At 38.9% G+C, this 22012-nt stretch overlaps 1 protein-coding gene across 1 annotated transcript in view; it reads right to left on the bottom strand.

Annotated features, from left to right (window-relative positions):
* ablim1a (actin binding LIM protein 1a) overlaps window positions 1-22012 on the bottom strand; it is a 73516-nt gene that overhangs the window by 43287 nt on the left and 8217 nt on the right. The window contains 1 exon segment of the mRNA XM_036575087.1: window positions 6651-6785. Within this exon segment, the coding sequence (XP_036430980.1) occupies window positions 6651-6785 (135 nt within the window).

Raw genomic sequence — 22012 nt, 5'->3', positions numbered from 1 at the left:
GTGGGAGAAAACCAGAGAACCCAGAGGAAACCCACGCAGACACAGGGGAGAACATGCAAACTCCACACAGAAAGGACCCTGGTCACCAAGCCAGGAATCGAACCCAGGCCCTTCTTGTCGTGAGGCGACAGCGCTACCCACTGCACATGGTGTTATAATGTTATAACACACATAAAGTAGGACCTGAAGCCTCTCCCCTGCAGGATTCACTGGAACAAAGTGACACGGTTCCAACAGTACAGGAGAGTCAAGCTGACTTCATAGCCAGTGATGATAATATGGCTTTGGTCAATGAATGCGATAAAAGAGACAAAAAACTGCCCTCTCAGCTCTTAGAAAAGGTTCCTCGAGCTGTGCCTTCTGCGATATCAAATATCACTCAATTGCCTTTGAAACCGGGCCATGTTTTTGAGCAGCTCTCCTTTGCAGAACCAGGGAAGCCTCTGAGGCTGCACACTGTGCCTGATGACTCTGCATGTCACATTCCATAAATTAGCGACCTGTCATTCAGGCTGCAATCAGACAGACTTGACAGAGTGACACTGATGGACAGTGCAGAAGTCAGAGAAGGTACTCAGCCTGTTGCTGTTAATCTGGAGGCACTCCGGCCTGTGTCTGGTGTAACTCTCACCATCAGAGCCGGAATGAGTGGCTTAGCGTAACAGTTCCAGTCTACGGTTCGGCTCATAGTGTACGTACAATGTGAACCACGATTGTTTTTGGCTCACAGAAAAACACTATATAACTTTCAATTCGGTCCCTGGAGTAAACCCAATATATTAACAAAAGAGTACAGTCATGAAGCTGAAAGAAACGATTACTGCCCATACTTTGACGTCCTCTTACCCAAAATGAATCATCTCTCATTTCAGTGCAAAATCCTTTTTGTGTGGCCCCAAGCCAGTGCCCATTAGCATCACCCTCCAACTTGACAAACAGTTCATATAGTGCTCAAATTCAATGTAATTACATGTCCAGAATAAAGAAGAAGCTGTAGAAGAGTCTTAAATGACTGAGCTGACTTGAATGGCTGTATAACATCAATAGCTGAGAGCGACTCTTGTATCAAACTGGAATAGTGTTGTTGGCTGCTGAAACTGCAAAAGCTGGCTTCTTGATCAGCAGAGTCAGTCATGCCTGTTCCAGAATTCTGGGAGCATATGATTCAGCATCCCCAATGAGTTTCTGAGCTCTCAAGCAGGGCTCAAGATACATATATGCATACATAGAGCCCTATATATTTCTGCAAATTTTAGTGCACAATTTCTCTTTATTTACTGAATATAAAGTATTAGAAAACAATCATAAAATATAAAATGTGCTGGAACCTTTGCGCAGGGCATATTCTATGTTTTATTTTACCCAATACTTTAAATTCAGCAAACAAACAGTAATTGTGCCTTAAAATGTGCAGAAGTGTGCTCTCTGTAGGGGATGTGTTTACTTTGTTTCACTTCAACAAAACGTTATCTGACCAAGGGCGGCCAAACTTTTGCATACGATTGTGTAAATACACAATCGTACGAAAATAAGTTAATATGTCCTCTACAGAGGACACACTTCTGAACATTTTAACATGTTTATTTGTTGAATTTACACATATTGAACAAAACCAAACATATATTTTAAATTAAGGCACATATCGCTGCTATCCAAAGAAAAGCATGCTTTCAATTCATTTCAACACACCAGCTGTCCTTTACGTTGTGTGAAGATTGCGTGATGATTGCATGACCAATAGAAATACTCTAAAATCAATTGGAATTAAATCTCTTTACACTGACTTAAACTGAAAGGTAAGTGTTTTTGCCTTCTCCTGTAAGTTTTATTTAAATTCAGAAATTCAGTGCATTCCCTGTAGAGGATATGTTGTCTTATGTACACTTAGAAAATCAACAATGTATGTAAACTGACCAGGGGAGCCCAAACTTTTGCTGCGTACAGCTGTGTGAACAGACTCCGACGACCGTCAGTTGACTTACGATTTAGCAGCCACTATGAAATATTCGGTTACTACTATGAAACTAATGCCTAAGTTATGTAGTTATGAAAGTGTGGAGCTGAAATTTGGGTTCACATACAGGCCTTGGCAGTTGTTAACAAGGTTTTTTCACAATGCGACAATGAACTTTACAATGAACGTATCTCTCCGTAGAGGGTTCAGAGATATAGTTCTCATAGATCATCAAATTTTATGAACCGTACCTTTGGTAGACTTTGTGACTCTGTATCTATAGATTGCTTTCAGGTAGTGGAAAACCACAGCATGGGAGGATATGCATCGCCATGGAAAATCAATATTCTGCAGCCCTAAAGTGTTTTAAAGGCTCAAGACTGCAGATTACTCTTTACAGGAGAGTCCAGAGGGAAAAAGCCAGTATAGTCCGTTGGGATAGATCACTGTGTCTATCCTACAGAACCTATGGCTTTTTCGCTCTGGACTATTTTATGGTGATTATATACTGAATATTGTACATATTATCTGTCTATAAAATCCTTATTGATTATCTTTCACATTGCTATTAGAAAATTATAAAGCCAGGCTCTTCTAAATTTCAGCATTTAATATGACATCATTTTACCAGAACCTGATGCTTATATGAATATTTAGTAACTTATGCTATTAATTCAGTGATATTGACATACCATGACATTGTTTTTCAAATGTATCAATATTTATATGAGTATATCTGAAAATTAATTAGCACTATGTCTATGACATAATTACCATAAAACAGTCCTGAGCCATACATTACATAGGACAGACACAGTGATCTATTCCGACAGACTATTAACTGAACTTGAAAGTGGTTCTAGACCCATCATAGCAATAGATTCAGACTACTTTTATAAAATTATGAATTCAGGCTCTTCTAACTTAAATTAAAATCATTTTACCAGGATCTGATGCATACATGAATATCTAATAGTTTTGGTAGAATTTCTCTTGTACGCACCCCCACCAGACAAACTGGCTTTCATCTCTGAAAGCCTCAGACACAAAAGAATACATTAAGTTTGGTTTCACATGTTAGATATTGGGGGGTATTGTAGATCAAGGCATGCAGAATATGTGTCACATAAATCACATAAATTCAATAACAGGTTAGTTTGTACTTTTGAGCTCAATCGATGCACCAAAATGCCCAGTTTTGTATGAAACTGAAGTTAAATGTGAGGAAGCCCAGCAAGATGCATTACATATAGCTGTTTGGTCACCCCTGGCCAAATGACTTACATTGTAAAATTAAAAACACACAACCTCAAATTGCTAATTTGTTTTGCAAATGTTAATGCAAAACTGCATTATGTTTGATAGCTTAAAATAAAATAGTAACTGTGGCATGGTCAAATGTTCAGATATCCTCTCAAGTCAGTACTTAGTGACAGCCCCGTTCAGCAGATATCACAGCTTGCTAATGCTTTTTGTGGCCTGCTAGGATTATTTCCATTATTCTTTTAAGAATTTCACCCACTTTTCCTTACAGAACGCTTCTGGTTCTGCAATATTCTTGGGCTGTCTTGCATCCACAGCATGTTTACGGTCTACTCACAGATTTTCAATAAAGTCAGGGGACCATGAGAAACTTCAGCTTGCATCTCTTAAAGTAGTTTATGTTGGATTTTGAGGAATGGATTTTTGTTCTTTTTCAGTCTGTTCTTTACAACAAACGCTGCTCCTTGTTTCCCCAAAATATGCATTGTGTGATTCAGTTTTTACTTTATCAGTACATGGCACTTCTTTTCAAAATGCATCTGACTTAACTAGATGTTGTTTCGCATACTTCATTTGTTGACTTTGCAGTTTCAGGCAGAAGTTCTTTCTGATGACCCTTCTATGCAGAACCTATTTGTGCAAGTAATGTTGCACAGTATTATGGGGCAGCCCCACTTTTGTGTCAAGTAAACCTTCCTGAAGGTCCTTTGCTTTCATATGGGGGTTTTGCTTTGCCTTTCTGGCCTACATATGAGTAGTTCCATCTGAGAGTTGCCTTGGCCTTCTAGATCTTGCCTTGATTTTCAGAATTCTCTTAACTGCCATTTCCTAATGACATTTCAGACAATGGAAATTAGCTAGTACAAGGTTTGAAGAGTCAGAGAGTCAGTCATTTATTACACTCAGGAATTGTCAGCTGATGACAATTCCTAATGACAATTCTTGACCTGTGTGACCAGTCCTAATGAGTCAATTAAGGCCTAAAGAGATAATTAAGTTCTGAGACTTCACAACTGGAAGGGAATTCAATCATCTGCACATGCCACAACTACATGTTTTAGGCTTATCAACGGTGCATCAACATTTGCATAAAAAAATTATTTTAAGAAAAAAATGCTGCAGAGGTTGTGTTTACTTCTTTCCACTGAACAAATTCTGTAATTTGCTGACGAACAACAGTAAATAAGCAATTTGTATTGCTGAAATATCATCCTTCATTATGCATTTCTTGTAAATGACAGCAGGTATGCTGTCACTAAGAGCTTAGCATCAACATTTAATCAAACATTTACCAGCACAAATGAGTCATTTTGTGACTCAGAAAACTGCATCATACAACTTCTCTCCACAAATGTGTACTAATGCAGTCTTATATAACGATATTCTCTCAGCAAATAAGGTAGTGTGGACAGAAAGTTCATTCAATAAGGGTTCAGACATGCTAGCATGACAAGATTTACTTCTTAACCTGGGACTGCATTAAATTCAGAGTTCTGCCAGATGAGTCCAGTTTCATCAAATGACTGCCTGTGTAATCTCAGCTGATTGTAAAGAGCAAGGTGAGATGAGTGTTTTGAAACAGGATTCTCATTTTTTGGAGAAAACAGTGAGCTAATAAACTAATTTCTCTTGTGCTCCATTATGAGACATCAAGCATAGGATCTTTATCTCTTATAAACATTCTATCTCGAATCACAACATGCAGTCGCCTCATCTAACCTAACTGAATCTACAAGGTCATAATGCGCTTAATCTCAGAAGGAACACAGGGGTGTACAGTGCTTGACCTATTTGGGATCCTGATCCTGAGCGGTACAACCTAAAACTGTCTAGCCAGATAAGCTATTACCTTTAATGACCTCAACAGAGGAAAACATAGCTCTGTGGATGAATGTGAAAACCTTTATGGAGAAGACACTCCCATCAATATAAAACTGCAGGGCTGCATATAGAGAAGGAGTTAAGTGTCTATTATGGCTGGGCCATATATTGTCTATACTAGTATACTGTAACATTCACATAGTGTAAAACACTATGTGGGCAAATGTATGTGGACACCTGACCATCACACCTTTAAGACTTTGTTGAACATCCCATTCCGAAAATATTGGCATTAACATAGAGTTGCCCCTCCCCCCGCCCCCACCCTCCACAGCTATTACAGAAATAGGACCACTCTTATGAGGAGGCTTTCCACAAAAAACTGCAGTGTGTTTGTGATATTTTGTGCCCATTCAGTCAAATTTGCATTTGTGAGGTCAGTCACTGATGTTGGATGAGAAGGCCTGGCTCACAATCAATGTTCCAGTTTACCCTAAAGCTGTTTAGTAAGGTCAGGGCTCTGTGCTGGACACTGGATTTCTTCAGCACCAAACTCGTCAAACTATGTCTTTGTTGAGCTCATGTTTTGCACTGGGGCACAGTCATACTGGGACAGGATAGGGGCTTCTATAAATTGTAGCCACAAAGTTGGAAGCATCTAATTGTCTAAAATGTCTTTTTTATGCTGTAGAATTAACATTACCCTTCACTGGAACGAAGAGGCTGAGCTCAAACAATGAAAACTAGCCCCAGACAATTATACCTCCTCAGCCAAACTTTACTGTTGGCACTATGCATTCCACTAGGATGTGTTCTTCCGGCATCCACCAAAATCAGATGTAGCCATCAGACTGCCAGTTAGTAAAGCATGATTCATCACTCTACAGAACATGTCTCCATTGCTCCAGAGTCCAGAGTCGGTGTGTTTTACACTACTCCAGCCGACGCTTGGCATTGTGCATAGTGATTGCAATAAGCTTGTGTGCAGCTGCTCGGCCTTAGAAACCAATTTGATTTCATGAAGCTCCCCATGCACACTTCTTGAGCTGCTGTTGCTTCCAGTGGCAGTGTGGAACCCTGTACTGAGTGATGCAGCAAAGGATAGGTTATTTTTACACACTACTCACTTCAACACTCAGTGGCCCCACTCTGTGAGTTTGCATGGTCTATCACTTTGTGGCTGAGCTGTTGTTGCTCCTCGACGCTTCCATTTCACAATAATAGCACTTACAGTTGGTCAGGGCAGATTTAGCAGGAGGGAAATTTCAAGAACTGACTTGAGGCAAAGGTGGAGCCATATGGCAGTGCCACGTTTGAAGTCACTGAGCTCTTCAGTACGACCCATATTTGTCTATGGAGACTTTATGGCTATGTGCTTGATTTTATATACCTATTATCAGTGGGTGTGGCTGAAACACCTGTACTCAATATTTAAGATGGGTGTCCACATACATTTGACAATAGTGTTTTAGGTATGGAACTGGTCAACTGACAGATTTTTGATCCAAACACGCAGTTCGCCAATTTATTACTTTGATTTTTGGCCTATGTATGCTGCAAAAAACGTGAGCCAGGTGCCACACGCACTCGCCCTGTATTTGAATGTACATACCTTTGCATGTGAAACACTTGATGTGGAAGTGCTTGTTCTGCACTCGTAACACCTCGCCCTTGCATGCTTCCCCACACTTATAGCACTGGATCAGAGGCTTGTCCGAATGGTGGTGAGCGTCCTGCGTATGTGCCACTGTTAAAAAACACAGAAAAGCTGGGTTAGGATGTGCTGTTGTGTCTTGACCAGGCTGACAGATCTCAGAGAACTGGACTTAAGATTTGAGTAAGCATTTACCTTGAGTTATGATTTAGCTTGGCTTGAATATACTACCTTTAGAGACATACTTATAATGACATGAGACTTTACAATGCCCAAATCTGAACTACTATTTTTTTGGGGTCACTTTTGTCAGTCGTCCTTCCATTTTGCAGTTTTTTGCAAAGAAAATGTCAAAATCTACACAGCTTTCTAATTAATATGTTAAGCTATTGCAAAACAACAAGGGTCATTCAGTGCCAAATTTCAATACCTCAGTCATATTAGCATCCATGAGTCAACGGGTATGCTTGTAACAAAATCCAGACAGCTTATTGGCTGTCTAAATTACATTTTGTATGCACGTTATTAACGGTCATGCTGTTTGATTGGTCTGCAATCCACTGCAGTCAGTAAATGTACCCACTTCCAGGATCTCACACCCATTTCTGCTTTAAGCCACACCCTTTTCCTTTTTGTAATTTAAAAGAAGGCCTTGAAAACGTATTGTTCAGAAATTGGTATCTAAGTCAAGGTATCCGTATTGGCGCTGATATGTTTTTTTAACAATATCCAGCCCTAGTCAGGATGTTGAAAAGGTGCATACAAATATTTAAGCCTCTCTGACATATAAGATTCTCTACCTAACGAACAGCAAGTTTTTCTTTGGACAGCACTGATGGCTTAGAAAGCTTATGGTTGCGTGTAGTTCTTTAAATCTAAAACCGCACTGCTGCTGGTATTGTCGCTATTTGCTATTCCTTTTTCTACTCCTTTTCTCTTTCGCTGAGACCCTCTCAAAGGACGACAGCCTTGACACAGAACAAGCATAAAAAATTAATGAGAATGGCCTTGCCATTTAAAGTGGAGGGAGTGCAAGAAGGCACGACGCTGGCAGACTAAGCAGGCCTACAATTGCGGCACGATGTATTGAAAATCCAATGCTTGTTCTGTGCTACAACTTGCAGAACACTGGAATACTATGTACATTCAGTTCTTTATCTAAATAGGCTAACACTATGAGGACATCGCATTCAGCCTATAGGTGAAACAAATTTTAAACGAATTTCACTCAGATCAGCATCCTTTAGCATGTAAAACATACAGGTAACAAGTTTAATCACATTAGTGAACTTACAATAGAAACAATTAACATTAGAATGAATCATAGGTTATGTTGAACGCAGGCTTGTTTAAATGATGTAGTTATTTGATTTATTCATAGAATGCTGTTTTGATGAAAAAGACAGAATTTGAAAATCAGACGTTAATTAAACTGAAACTACTGTTTCAGTATTGTTCTCTTTTTTACTTAGTTTTCTTTAATGCATTAATAAACAATCAACACTTTGGATATTGAAAATTAGGCATGGGCACTTTGATGGTAAGTTGACAGAAGAGACAAACTACGTCACAATGCGATTTTCCAAGTATATCTAGAACATTTCTAGAACTCTAAACAACTGCATATATTATATAAAAAAGATCTAGGCCAATTACAGAAGAGAGAAACAACAATCAGTACATAGTAGGTGCATGTACTGCATAGTACTGGTTTATCCGCTGCCACATATACACACATTAATTTGCAACTATCTGGGGTACCATAGCAATGGCCTAGAAACACCCTATAAACCACTTGGGATACCACAGCAAAGGCATAGCAATACCTGAACAACCTTTTGAGACAATACTGCAAGGACCTACCAACATTTTAACAACCACCTAGGATAACATAGCGATAGTCTAGCAACACCTAAGCAACCACCTGGGATACAATAGCAACAGCCTAGCAACAACTTAGCAATCACCTCGGATTCTACAGCAATGGCCTAGCAAGATCTTAGCAACCATCTGGCATAGCATAGCAACATCTTAGCAACCACCTGAGGTAACATAGTAACACCTTAGCAACCACCTGAGGTAACATAGTAACACCTTAGCAACCACCTGAGATTTCAAAGCAAGAGCTTTGTTATGTCAACTTAAAGTTTTCCCTTCTGGTTTAATTTACCTTTTTTTTTTACCAAATGTTTGATTTTTTTTTTTTCATCTGGTGCCTTCTCAAATAAATAATTTTTTAATTTAACGTTTGCAAAAATAATCACTGAATTCACAGCATTTTATAAATGAAGCTATAAAATATATCATGAATATCATGTATATCATGAAAATGCTTTACAGCAGCGGTGCCCAATCCTGGTCCTGGAGATCTACCACCCTGCTGAGTTTAGCTCCAACCCTAATCTAGCACCTCTGATCCAGGTAATGAAGGTCTTCAGGAGCATCTGAATATTAGAGTCAGATGTGTGGGATAGATCTAACCTCTCCAGGGTGGTAGATCTCCAGGACCATGATTGAGCTCCCTGCCCTACAGTATCATGATTTTATTTTTGTAGTATTGCTCATCGAGCATTGTGATAATAAGCCTGGTATTGGTAAGAAAGTCAAAACTGTGGTATCGTCATAACCCTAACTTGCACAACAAAGATCCTATGATGTAGCACTAAGAGGGGTTTAGGTCATCTAGCCCTTCGCTCTATAATGTAATCAGCAACAAAAGATGCTGATTCTGCGAGGGAAACTGATGAGGACTAGCTATCATCCCCCCCAGGGACAGATTTCAGGGTTACGCATGCATGGCCTGTGCAAATAACAATGCGTTTTAATACTGATAAGAGGATTAACTATTGACAGTTTTTGTGTACACATATACACACACTACAATACACAACCAGGCACAATGATAATCATGCATTAACTCACAACACTGCACGGTGCACAACAAACGGTGGGGCAAACAAGCGCTGTTGCACATGTGTGGCGTGTGTTCTCTGGGGATTGCGATACTATTCACCAGACAGACATAACAGGGGCTTCTGAAGCCTTGATTCATGAATATTTATCAGATTCAGTTCCCCTGTCTAAGCCACACCCCCCGTTCCATTTCATCTCAGCTTGAACAAAGGCTCCTCATGGAGGGTAAAGAGAGATCAGGACCCTATCTCCCTCTGCCAGAGAGAGGCAGCTGTCTATTAAACGCCCAACCATATACTGTGGCTACACTTTGAAATATAAAAATGTAATATACAGTCAGCTCCATAATTAATGGCACCCTCAGTAAAGATGGATAAAAAGGTCATGAAAAATGTCTTTATGGTTAATTAGCTCAATCTCGCACTGAAGGCTACAAGAAAAAAATGAATATCCTTTAATTGAAGCAAATTCACTCTAAACCCTTTTGAAAAATGCATATGAGGTTTTGTTACAGATACTTTTAGTAAGTGTTTTGGATTTCTTAGACTACATTTACGTCTATTAAGCGGTTCTAATAATAGCAGTATGAGGCTGAGCGTGTGCAAAAGCCTGTCAAATTAAAAAAAATATATTATGGTGAAAATACTTTGACATATACACAATTTAGTACACAATTGTGTTTAGAAAAACATAAAACAAGGCCCATGCAAAAGAAGTGTCTATATTGTGTCTATATTAGTCTATATTATATTTCTTGTTTAATTTTCTTATGTGTTAAATTCAATAAATAAATATAAATTGTGCACTAAAATTAGCAGAAAAATGCTAGATTTAAGTTTTTTCCCTGTACACTTTCAGAAAAAAAGGTACAAAACTATCACTGGGGCAGTACCCCTCAGCACCCCTCTTGTCAGTGGGGTGGTCCCCTCAAGGGTACATCTCATTACCTTTAGTCAGGGAACATAACTGTTCCTTAATCCATCGAAATTATATTTTCTAAGTTGTACTGAATCCACACACCCCGTCTCGTCTCCAGGCTTTTATTTTATTGTTCTGTTTTAAAACATTTGGTTATGAAAAGGTACAAATACGTACTTTTCACCTGGGAAAAACTTACTAAAGGAACACAATCGGACCTTAAAACCACTGTTGTACCTTTGAGGGAACATTTACACTGTTTGTACCTTGATGAACGGAAAACCTACCTGCACGGTACCTTTATTTCTAACAGTGCACATGAGCAAGTAACTAAATAAATAACAATAAAATCACTTTGTAGGGGATACATACAATGATTAAGCAAATAATACGGAAAAAAGTTGTTTATTACAGCTGTAATGCGATTTAGTAACACCTACCTACCTACAAGAATCTATCAACCTGTAAATACCTGCAAGACATAAGAGCCCTATCACAGTGTAATAAATGATATAAGAGCTATTCCTGAAAATCTGATATGTCAGCATTACCTGTAACAGACTGAACATAGATGCAGGAACAAAGCCATCACCAGCTATGGAGCATAAAGCTCTATAAATACCAGCTGAAGCCTAAACAGCACTCAGGGATGTTCTCTGAAAGACAGATGGAGGGAGGGAAGGACAGCAGAACACAGAGACAGAGAGAGTGGAAAGAAAAAGACCAACTGCAAATTGACTTACGCTTAGGCCTTATTTAATTGATGTCTGCTGGCATGCTTTACTAATGAAACACACACACACACACACACACACACACTTGTGTGGTTAAGACGGGAGTCCCAACAAGATTTTAAGATTTAGAGGAATGACCAGACTGATTAATCCCCCATTAGTACATCTACCACACACAGAGCTGTTCCTGTGTCACTAGAACACCTTCATCTGACGCAGTAAAGAGCCGCCAGGATTACTCGACTAAATTTGACTAAAAATAATCAACAGAAATATAAACATTCTCGGTGAAGCAGCACTGAGGAGTTGCTGATCTGCATTAATAAACTGTACCCCATATTGAGGCTGGTTGGCACAAATGCACAACACAAATTTGGCAGGGCTGCAACTATCGCGTATGTTACCAAACATTCGAATATTCAATATGAATAAGAAAAGCTAATTTATGTTTCACCTTAATGATTAACCCTTTAAGATCCCAGGCTTATTACATACTAAGGCTTATTATTCAGTAACTGCAGGCACTTCAATGCAAACTGATTACGTTATAGAAGTGTGTAATAAAACTTTGGGCCTGCTGGTGCCATTTAAGGGGTTATATGAAAAATGATTAATAAGTTTATAATAAGCTAATATGGTTCACTTTCGATAGGTTACTTTCTGCTCTGGACAGCCAGCATGCTGTTGTTTATTCTCTGCAAAAAATGCAGCAGAGAGGAGTAGCAAAAGCATCTGGTCTGCACTGGGTCATTAATACTGACATTACAGCACAAAAGAGTTTTTAGTCCACAGAGTTTTAGTTCCATAGGTGGAGCCTTATTTTTAGAGAAGAAAGGGTGGCTGCATTCCCATCCCTGATGGCCACATGGTGAGTAGTTAAATCCCAATGTTTTGAATTAAATGTGTCCCAAATCTGAAAATCAGTGTGGAACATTAAGAATTGTCATCAGCAAATCACACATTTTCCGCAATTAACTAAAGTTTTTTATGTTTTAATGTAAAATATTATGGTTTTATGTGTGTACAACTGTTCAAAGCTATGCTTGTCATATACTGGCCAGTGTTTTTGAGTTCTGCTAAAAATTAGCTAAAATTGTTACCAAAAACACTTCCTACTGAAACACTGGGTAAAGTTTCAGTAGTGTTATGACTGTTTTGGTAGAGACAAAATGGAATGTTCAATCACATTTTAATAAAATAAACATAATTAAGATATGGGGTTACTCCAAGCAAAAGGATTTTAGTCTAAAGTCCAAGTCAAATAATGTTTTCAACTGTGACTTGGAACCAGCTGGTAGAATGATCTATATAAGTGTTAACTCATGCAACTTTACTGTCCCAAAAGCATTTCGGATTCTATACCTTTTTTATATTGATGGCAGAAAAGCATCAGAAGCCTTGCAAAGATTCAGCTGCCTTATATTAAACATCATCTGTGAGTAAATATACATGGTACATGCACTTGGTGGATATTGATCATATTATATTATATTGGTTATTTGAGACAGTACAAGCATAGTTCATTTGTTAAGACCAATATAATGCAAGGTAACCACCAAATGGTTAATGAAATGAAACAGACACACCTTCTCTTCTCAACAATAAGAACAACTGTTCTATAATCTCGGAAAATAACACTGAGTAACAAAATAAACAGCTACTGTTCCATCTGCCGGCCATTAACACTATTATAGTATTATAATATTAGCTATTTTATAAGCTATTGATGTTTTTTGGGACCCAAAATAATTTATACAGTAGTGACTATGCACTTATATTAAAAGGTGCATGAGTCAAAATGAAAGAAACGTGAACCTTAAGCAGTTAGACAGGTGAACTAAACAACACTGGAACTTTTTTTACTCTTTGGATTCATCATCCATTCCCACCCAACAACAGAATGCCTGTATAATCAAAGGTGCTCATTGTTAAGTTCATTTAGAGTTTGCCAGCATTACAAAGAACTGTCATGACTTTCTAGCGATGAGGTAGGCTGTTTATTAAGCGTATTGCATTACTTTGTTTTATATATAGATGATCAGTGTGTGGAATTATGGTAACATTGTTTGAGAGGAGACTGAAGCATTCAATACAGCCAATACAGTATACTGAGCGCAGACCTTTTTCATAGCTAAACCAACAATTGCACAAGACATTAACAACAGTCATTACCATGGCGATAGGCTTATTTATCTCAGGTTTGTTGTGCTTGCTTTCAGGAACCTAGGTAAAAGATATACGCATCAAGAGAGGGCCACAACACTGCTCTCCCTTTGGCAAAGTACTAAGTTATTCCACTTGTTAAATTATGTTAACATACATTTCACTTATTCAGAGAGACTTTTCAACTAGTTATGCTATGCGAGTGCTCAGCGTTTGAGCAGGTCACAAAATCCTGTGTCTCTTTTGTCCAGGTGATTGCGAATTTTCAAGGTTATAAACAGTTGGCATTAGATTTGCAGCTCGAGAATAGTCAAGAATGTCCTGTTTTTCTATGTAATGAGCTGTGATGAGGCAAACATCACCTCTACAGCCGCACTTAAGGTGCAATAGAAAGTTTGAAAAAGTTGGAAAAGCCAATTTGAGCCCCGTCCAGTTTGATGCAGTTGACTAGTATCACATAAATCTCTATGAAGGTGGTTTATCCAACTCATAAATATATCATTACCAGCTCTCTATGTGATAAAGATTTATCTACTTGATTTGTTATGTATCGTCAACCATTCAAACACCTGTCCAGGTGTTAACCAAACACCTGTCCAGGTGTTAACCTGCTTTGCATGCAATAGTTTGTGTTTTAAAAAGCACTTCCAGTGTTGATTTATGTTTCAGCAAATTTCTTGTTGTTAAGTTTTTATGCTGCACAACGTGCTTTTTCCCCCCACAGCACTAGAACCGGCCAGGGCAGGCGTGAACCAGATTCTGGCATGTCTTCTTATATAAATAAAGATGGGGGGTAATGTGGTGTAAAAGAGGGTCTTATTAAGTCACTAGATGGAAGTCAGTCTTATAAAATGACTGACAGGAAATCAGTCTAGTAAACTGACTGACAGGACATCAGTGTAAGCTCAGACAAGCCTTCCACTCTGCCCCACAGTTTTCCAAATGGGGTTTTCAGGCATGTAATACACTTGTGCTGATGGCTGTGCAAAAACCGATTATTTCTTTTTTCATGTTCTACATATTTTACAGGTTATTTGTACTGGTGAGGAAAGAGGTAACGCATCATCAAATATTATTTAATTTGAATGCGGTTTTAGATTTATTTTAGGATCTTGGTTTTCGAACCCCCCCCACCCTTGGCTATGACAATGATGATGACCACACTTTCACCATATTAACCTAATGGCTCCTAAAGGCACAATGCAGTCTATTAAAAAAGACGCAACAAGAAGCTCAGATCCAACTTAACTTTGCTCTTGTCGTGCTCCTGTTTCCAGACTGCAGCTACAGCACCCTACTGAGTCATCCTCAGAGAGCTGGATCTATTAACTCTGGTACACAGAGTGCGTCGGAGGTGCGTCGTGTAGTGGCACACTTTCACGAACAGATGCAGTTTTAATGAACAAACTCAACCTCTCCAGGCTCCAGTCTTCAAACAAAGTGCAGATCAACAGAGTACCCGTCACTCACAGTCACTAGACCTTCAAAACTCTCTTGTTACAGCATTCTGTAGAAATGGTTAAATCTGCACATATGAGAAAAGTTTTATCTGTAAATAGTGTGTATATATATATATATATATATATATATATATATATATATATACATATATTCGTCTTCTAATGAGTTGAATCAGCTACTTTAAGGTGCAGCCACTCACACAGGTGTTCAACTGTGCATTCAGAGCATGACCAATAGAATGGTACATTCTGGAGAGCCGTACTCAATGCCCAGCGTTGGCTAGAGGGGTATACAGCCCCCAGCTTTGGGCTGTGGAACAGCGGCACTGCATTCTCTGGAGTAATGGAGCTCCATCCAGTACCTTTGAGATGAGTTAGAGTGGTTTGTGATCCAGAACTATTCATCCAATATCAGTACCTGACCTCACTAATGCTCTTGTGGCTGAATGCAATCAAATCCTCACAGCAATGTTCCAACATCTAGTGTAAAGCCTTCCCAGAATAGTAGAGGATGTTACTGCAATAAAATGGTGCCAACACCCAACTAATACCACAGATTTTGGAAGAATCGTTGGAGGAGTGGTGTCTAAAAGTGACTTTTACACATTATTGTATATGTAATTGTAAGAAACAGAAGATCTAACCAACTTTGAAGACTGAACTTTGAACATCCCTGTAGATTTCTTTGAAAAACTGAAAACAAATAATCCGAAATGAATGGAAGCTATAAGGTAGTGGACACGTAGAAGTGTGGACACACTAAATACTGAAAAAAATATATTTATTTGTTACGGCTTCTGTGTAATTTTCTATTAAAATACATTTTCTGCTTTCTTTCCTGATGATGCTGCCAAATGAATGCTTTTAGAGCCATTCTGACTGGAAATTAACTAAACTAAGGGTGGTCTGACTTCTGTACTGTCTATTTGCTTTATTTGCTGGCCGCTGTGTTTGTCTCTACTGCTGAGACAAATTCTTCATAAGTAAGATGCATTAAGTGAAAGAGGCCACCACAGGACAGCCAACAATGGACCATACCTCTTAATGTGGGTTACCATGGTTACAGCTGCAGGCTGCCCGTGGGTCTACCCCGTGCGAGTGTACGTCCCATTTAAAACTGCAGTACCGCAACACAGAGACAGACTTAGGCTTCCAACAACCAGTCAATCAGTCAGTCAGTGAATCAGTCAGTCAGTGAATCAGTCAATCTAACTGTTTATCAATGTTCGACAGCCAGCAACTCAAACAGATCACATGCAGTTAAATATGACTCATTGCCTTATATAACCAGTCTCTTATTCCTGAAGCAGAAACAGCTCGCACCCCGTGTTTCCCACAATGACCCACGATTATAGAGCCACATCATGAACGCCACTGCAGTGCGTGTTTATGCTGTATGCGACTGCAGACTTCTGCACGCGGCTGTAAGTTCTGCAGAAATGTGTTACCGCCTCAAAAAGGACTTTCAAACACGTGTCCAGAAGCCTGTGACCCATCTCAAAAGTAAATAAGACTAAGAAAGATGGACGAACAATGCAAACATATGTTCACGACAGCCTGATTGAATAAAAGGCATTCTTAACTATTATTCACTCAAAAATATGAAAGTGTTGCTTTTTTAATTTTGTATTAAGACTATTCGTTATGGAACATAGAAAAAAGGGCTCAACATAGAACCAAAACAAAATGGTTCTATTACTTTTTGGTGCTATTAAGTACACGTTTACAATAGAAAGGGCCAGCAATGCTTTTTTGAACCCTCAAAGAACCCTCAAAGAACCACTAAGGGTGCATGTTTATGCAACGTAGCCTGAAGGGGAAGCTCGCACCCTTAAAAAAGTGGTTTAGGGGTTCTTTAGCAAAAGCAATGGTTACATATAGAATCGTGAATTATTTGAAAAGATAAATGGTTTCTTTGTATGGTGACACAGTTCTTTTCCATGACGGAGAACATGATATCTACGTTTCTTTAGAGAACTGTTCTAAAAATGGTTGTATATAGCATGTGAAAGGGTTCTGCTATTGTCAAAAGCCATTATTTCTGTCCTATATAGAACCCTTTCGGCATTTTTAAATGTTCACAAAACACTTTTTCTGTTACAGCGACTTCATCAGACCCACAGACTCCCTCTCTACCTCTCTCGCTCTCTCTCTCACATGCAAGCACATCACCTTTCTTCTTGACCATGACCATCAGCAGTGAGATGAAGCCTGGCTGTTTATCTGTCCTGCTGCTGCTGCTGCTGCTGCTGCTGCTGCAGGAGATGCTGTATAGAAAGCTCCAGAAAGAACAAGAGACGGCGGCTCAAAGCAGCACAAACGACAACAAAAAGAAAGAAAGAAAGCAGTGAGGCGGTCCGGCGCGTGTCTACTCCCTGTGCTTCCCTTTCTCTTTCTCTCTTCTCCTCCTCTCCCCTTCCCTTTCCCTCCCTCCGTCCCCTCCCCCTCCTTTTCTCTCTCTATCTCTCTCTCTCTCTCTCTCCCTCACACGTCCCGCTGTGGGCTCACCCATCTCTCGCTGCAGTATGGAGGTTGCAGGGGCTGCCATGTGACAACAGCAGAATATGTTAGTCAAGTGGGCTTCTCTTAAAGTGCACCTGCATGCGCACCCACACATGGGACTTGCCCAAAAGGCACCCTTAAATCAGAGATATATGGGTACATTATATGTCCAAAAGGTTGTAGACAGCTGCTCATCCACCGTTTCTACTGAAATCCAGGGTATTAATAGGGAGTTTCCCTCCTCGTTGCGGCAGTTAATGGGCTTTACACTAGATGTTGGAACATTGCTGTGAGGATTTGATTGCATTCAGCCGCAAGAGAATTAGTGAGGTCACGCACTGATGTTGAATGATTAGTTCTGGATCACTTCAACTCATCCCAAAGGTATTGGATGGGGCCCCATTATTCCAGAGAATGCAGTCCTACTGCTGCCCAAAGCTGGGGGGCTTTATAGCCCTCGTGTGCGGCAGATCCAGACCATCCCATTCTATTGGTCAATGCTATTCTATGCTGTGTGCGCAACTGAACTGACCAATTATAAAGGGCGTCTGGATACTTTTGGACATATAGTATACCTATACATTAACTTTGCTTATGAACACATACCAACTGTGCATTATTAATCATAATGACCATAAAAATACACAAAACCACACACAAAATAAGATACAATTAGCAAAAGTCAAGTGTTAGCAGTATTTAACACTCTTAAAAACGGTTCTTCATGGGTTCTTTAGTAAAGGCAATGGTTCTATACTGAACTATGAACACTCAAAGAATCATTTGAATGCATAAATGCTTCTTTGCATGGCCAAATGGTTCTTCTCTATGATAAAAACCCATTTGTGAAGGGTTCTTTAAAGAACCCTTTTTAAAATTGTTCTATATAGCACCAAAAAGGGTTCCACTGCACATTTAAAAAAAGATGGTTCTTCAAGGGTATTTTAGTAAAGAAAATGGTTCTATATAGAACCAATAACACTCAAAGAACCCTTTGCATGATTAAAGTGTTCTTTGCATGGTTCTTTGCATCTTCAGACTGATGGAAAATGTGCTGTAGATGGTTCTATATAGCACCAAAAAGGGTTCTGCTTTTGTTACGATATCAAGCTTATAACAATATAGCACCCAAAAGGGTTCTTCTACTGTTGCCCTTTTCAAAAAGGCTCTATACAGAACCATCTACAGCACCTTTTCCATCAGTCTGAAGAATCATTCACCATGCAAAGAACCTTTTAAGCATGTAAATGGTTCTTTGCGTGTTTATGGTTCTATATAGAACCATATTCTTTACTAAAGAAACCCTTGAGGAACCACCTTTTTTTGCTAGGTTTTGGTAAATAAATACCATTAGCTAAGCATTAGCATTAGTGAGTACATGCTGATTTGTCATACATTAGACTTCAGTGACTAAAATTGGCCAAAAAAGAAGTGACTAATTGTGGAGCAGCACTGACTGTTCAGTTAAGTTGCAAAAAATGTAGGCACCCTGTTGATTTTCTAAGTGAAAATAAGTGAACACATCCTCTACAGTGAACACACTTCTGCACCTTTTAATGTTTCTGCACATTTCACATGTTATATATTGTGCATTAAAATTTTAATGTGTTCTCTGTGGAGCATGTGTTCACTTTTTCACTTAGAAAATCAACAAAACAACATTTCACCAGGGCTGCTCAAACTTTCATATACGACTGTAACTGTTAAATTATTATTCATCACTGTTTACATAACATGAGAGCTCTTTGGAACAAGGACTCCAAAACGATTCCATTAGCAAAAGGCAAAATGTCAGGCTGACTTTTTCACCTTTACTGTTATACAGAGCTTAAAACCTTTAAATGATCTCATCAGTCACTGTGTCCCCTCCACACAGCCCAGCTTCTGCAGAGCTAAAGCAGCGACTGCACACGCGCTGCAAGAGAAACAAAGAACCTGCTCTGAGGTCTCAAAATTATCAGGACAAACGACAACTAGCTGGACAATGTGGCAAAAAGCACCTGCTACATCACGATGAGCCTCATGATGACCAGTCTTGAAGCACTATGGGGCAAATTTCTGGTCATGTATTAAAAGGGAGTTGCACCAATTCTGCCAAATATCTGCAAAATTCAATTGTTGAGATGCCATTCAAAGTCTTTACTTTACAGTAGTGGTGATGGGGACCAGTGATCATCTACAGTGCAAATATATGAATGCAATACAAAGGTTTGGTATCCAAAATGACCAATGAACCTAAACTTGTCTGAGTTTTCATATGTAATGCTGAATGTAAAGTTAAAATTACTATACTGTTTTACTTCACAATGCCCTACACATGCGCTACGTTTTTAAAAAAATGTTTTAGGCCAAGACCTTTTCTCAGAACTATCATAAAACAATGTTTTAGGCATCAAGCAAACATTTCATATGAAAGCTTTCTGTAATGTTGCTTTTGGAGGTATTAAACTGTTTGGATGTCTGGTTCCTATCACCACCACTATCAACAATTCTCGACTCTCTAACACGGGACATTTAACATCAAATCTCTCAGAATGACTTTGTTTACATCTTAAAAGAACAATATGTAATAATGACAGCAAGCGTTAACAATGGGTACTGCAGTCCAAATTCAAAATACGGGACAGAGTTGTCCCCCCTTGGTCTCAAAAGCCTGAAAATATTTTTATTGTAGTTTTAGAGTTTTTTGGTCTGGGTGTTTGTAGTTGTCTTTTCAGAAAACTGTCAATCATGGCACTTTTTCAATTTTGGCCATAACTTTATTAATGTCAATTTGTGAGTCAGTAATATTTTACAGTAGTGCCATACACTCTTACAAAAAATGTGTCAGCTAATTTGTATTTAAGAAAAATAATGCTAAATAGGTTTAAGGAGAAGTTGATTATGAGATCTGTAATGAAAATGCCAGGGCTAAATAGAGACCTTGATTTATTTGCAACAAGCAGTCAAAAGTACTGTTGTGGGCAACACGCTTGAGTGGTTTTGTTCTTTCAGGTGAAGCTCTTTCAGAAGTTAAGCTTCTAAGAAATGTTCTCTTAATTTTTATTTATGCAGGAAAAGCAAATGTAAGCATTTATTGGTTGATTATAAAAATCCATGAATGGAAAGGCCATTTAAAGTGTATTTTAATGTGAACATGCAGCAGAAATAGGCCTTTTAGGATGGGTTGTCACAAAAAAACAATTACAAATTACAAAATTAAACAAATTTCTAAGGTTCCCCAGTACAACCTGGCTATTTCCACTTCTGCAATATAATTCAACTATATACTAGGCCAAAAGTATTTTAGCAGAGCTTTTAAAGTTTTGTCATTGATACATTCAGAGACTTTGGCTTGTTACGTTGGAGTGCGCTGCTCGTCCACACTGGTCACAGTAAAATGGATCAGCATATGGAGCTTTCTGTTTGCTACTGTGTTGTCTTTCACTGTATAAAGCTCCATGCTGTATAGAAGCTCCGTGCTGTCTTTATTGTTGGCTGCACTGTTATTATCTCTGAGTGAGCATGTTCACACATCCAGCACGTTCAGGCACACATTCAGTTTGGTAATCTGAATTAATGCAACAACAGCACTGATTGAAGGCTTCGTGAATGCTGTTAAGCAAACATATTTAGTACCTCATGCATTAGCTTATAGAAAGAAACTGATTAGGAAGAAATTCATTCTACAGCAAGAAAACAAACTTAAGCTGAGAAGATCTTACAACATCAAACAAAGCGGCTGCGTCAGAACAACGGCCTGACCACCACAAAGTCCAGACCTCAACATCACTGAATGTAGGATTACTTGGAATGCGAGAAGCAGAAAATGCAACCAACTTCTAAGACTGAACTTTGGAGGTGTGGAAAAACATCCCTGCAGATTTCTTAAAAACTCAAAGCAGGCTTTTTTTCCTGACACTGAAAAATGAACTCATTTGCCTTTTTGAATGGAAATCAAATCAACCATTTACGTAATCTTGCAAAGAAAGCAAATGTGCTAAAAAACAGCCCTGTCCCAACGTATAACTGCATGTTCCTGTCCACATGCACATCTTTTAGCATGGTAATACCAACTTTGGACGTGCGGTTGACAAACTCTGATGGCTAAAATGCTGCTCTGTGACTGGCTGGACTTCATCTAGTCTTCCAAACCAGCAAAGACCACACTCACTCAAATAAATCTGGAGATTTGAACCGTGGCTGGAACAGTCGCTGGACGAATCAAATCTAAAATGTCATATTTACCTACTGCTCCAATGTAATCCCCTGCTGAAACACTCTGGTACTCTGCTGCTTAGTCCTCCCTTGATTAGCAGCCAGAAGCTTGCAATTATATAAGTTAGGATTTCTGGACCTCCATTAATGTTTTATTCCTGAACATAGAGTTGTAATTCTGCTTTGGCTTCTGCTTGCTGATTATGAGATTGCATAACTTATGCTCTCTCTCTCACATGCATGCACGTACACAGTGAGCCGCTATGACGTTCCCTTTATAGAGCAGCGCCTCTCAAATAGTATAATTAATCACTTCCATCCTATTAACAACGAGTAATCTCTGTTCGGCACATGATAAATTCACTTTCATAATCTCCTTGCACCCACCTGGACTCCATGGGCAAACCAAGCAGTATTAATACATGGAAAAAAT

Source organism: Colossoma macropomum, unplaced genomic scaffold, assembly GCF_904425465.1.
Source record: "Colossoma macropomum unplaced genomic scaffold, Colossoma_macropomum, whole genome shotgun sequence".
Taxonomy (NCBI): domain Eukaryota; kingdom Metazoa; phylum Chordata; class Actinopteri; order Characiformes; family Serrasalmidae; genus Colossoma; species Colossoma macropomum.
Note: the sequence above shows the minus strand (reverse complement) of the source record. Positions and strands in the feature narration are given on the sequence as shown.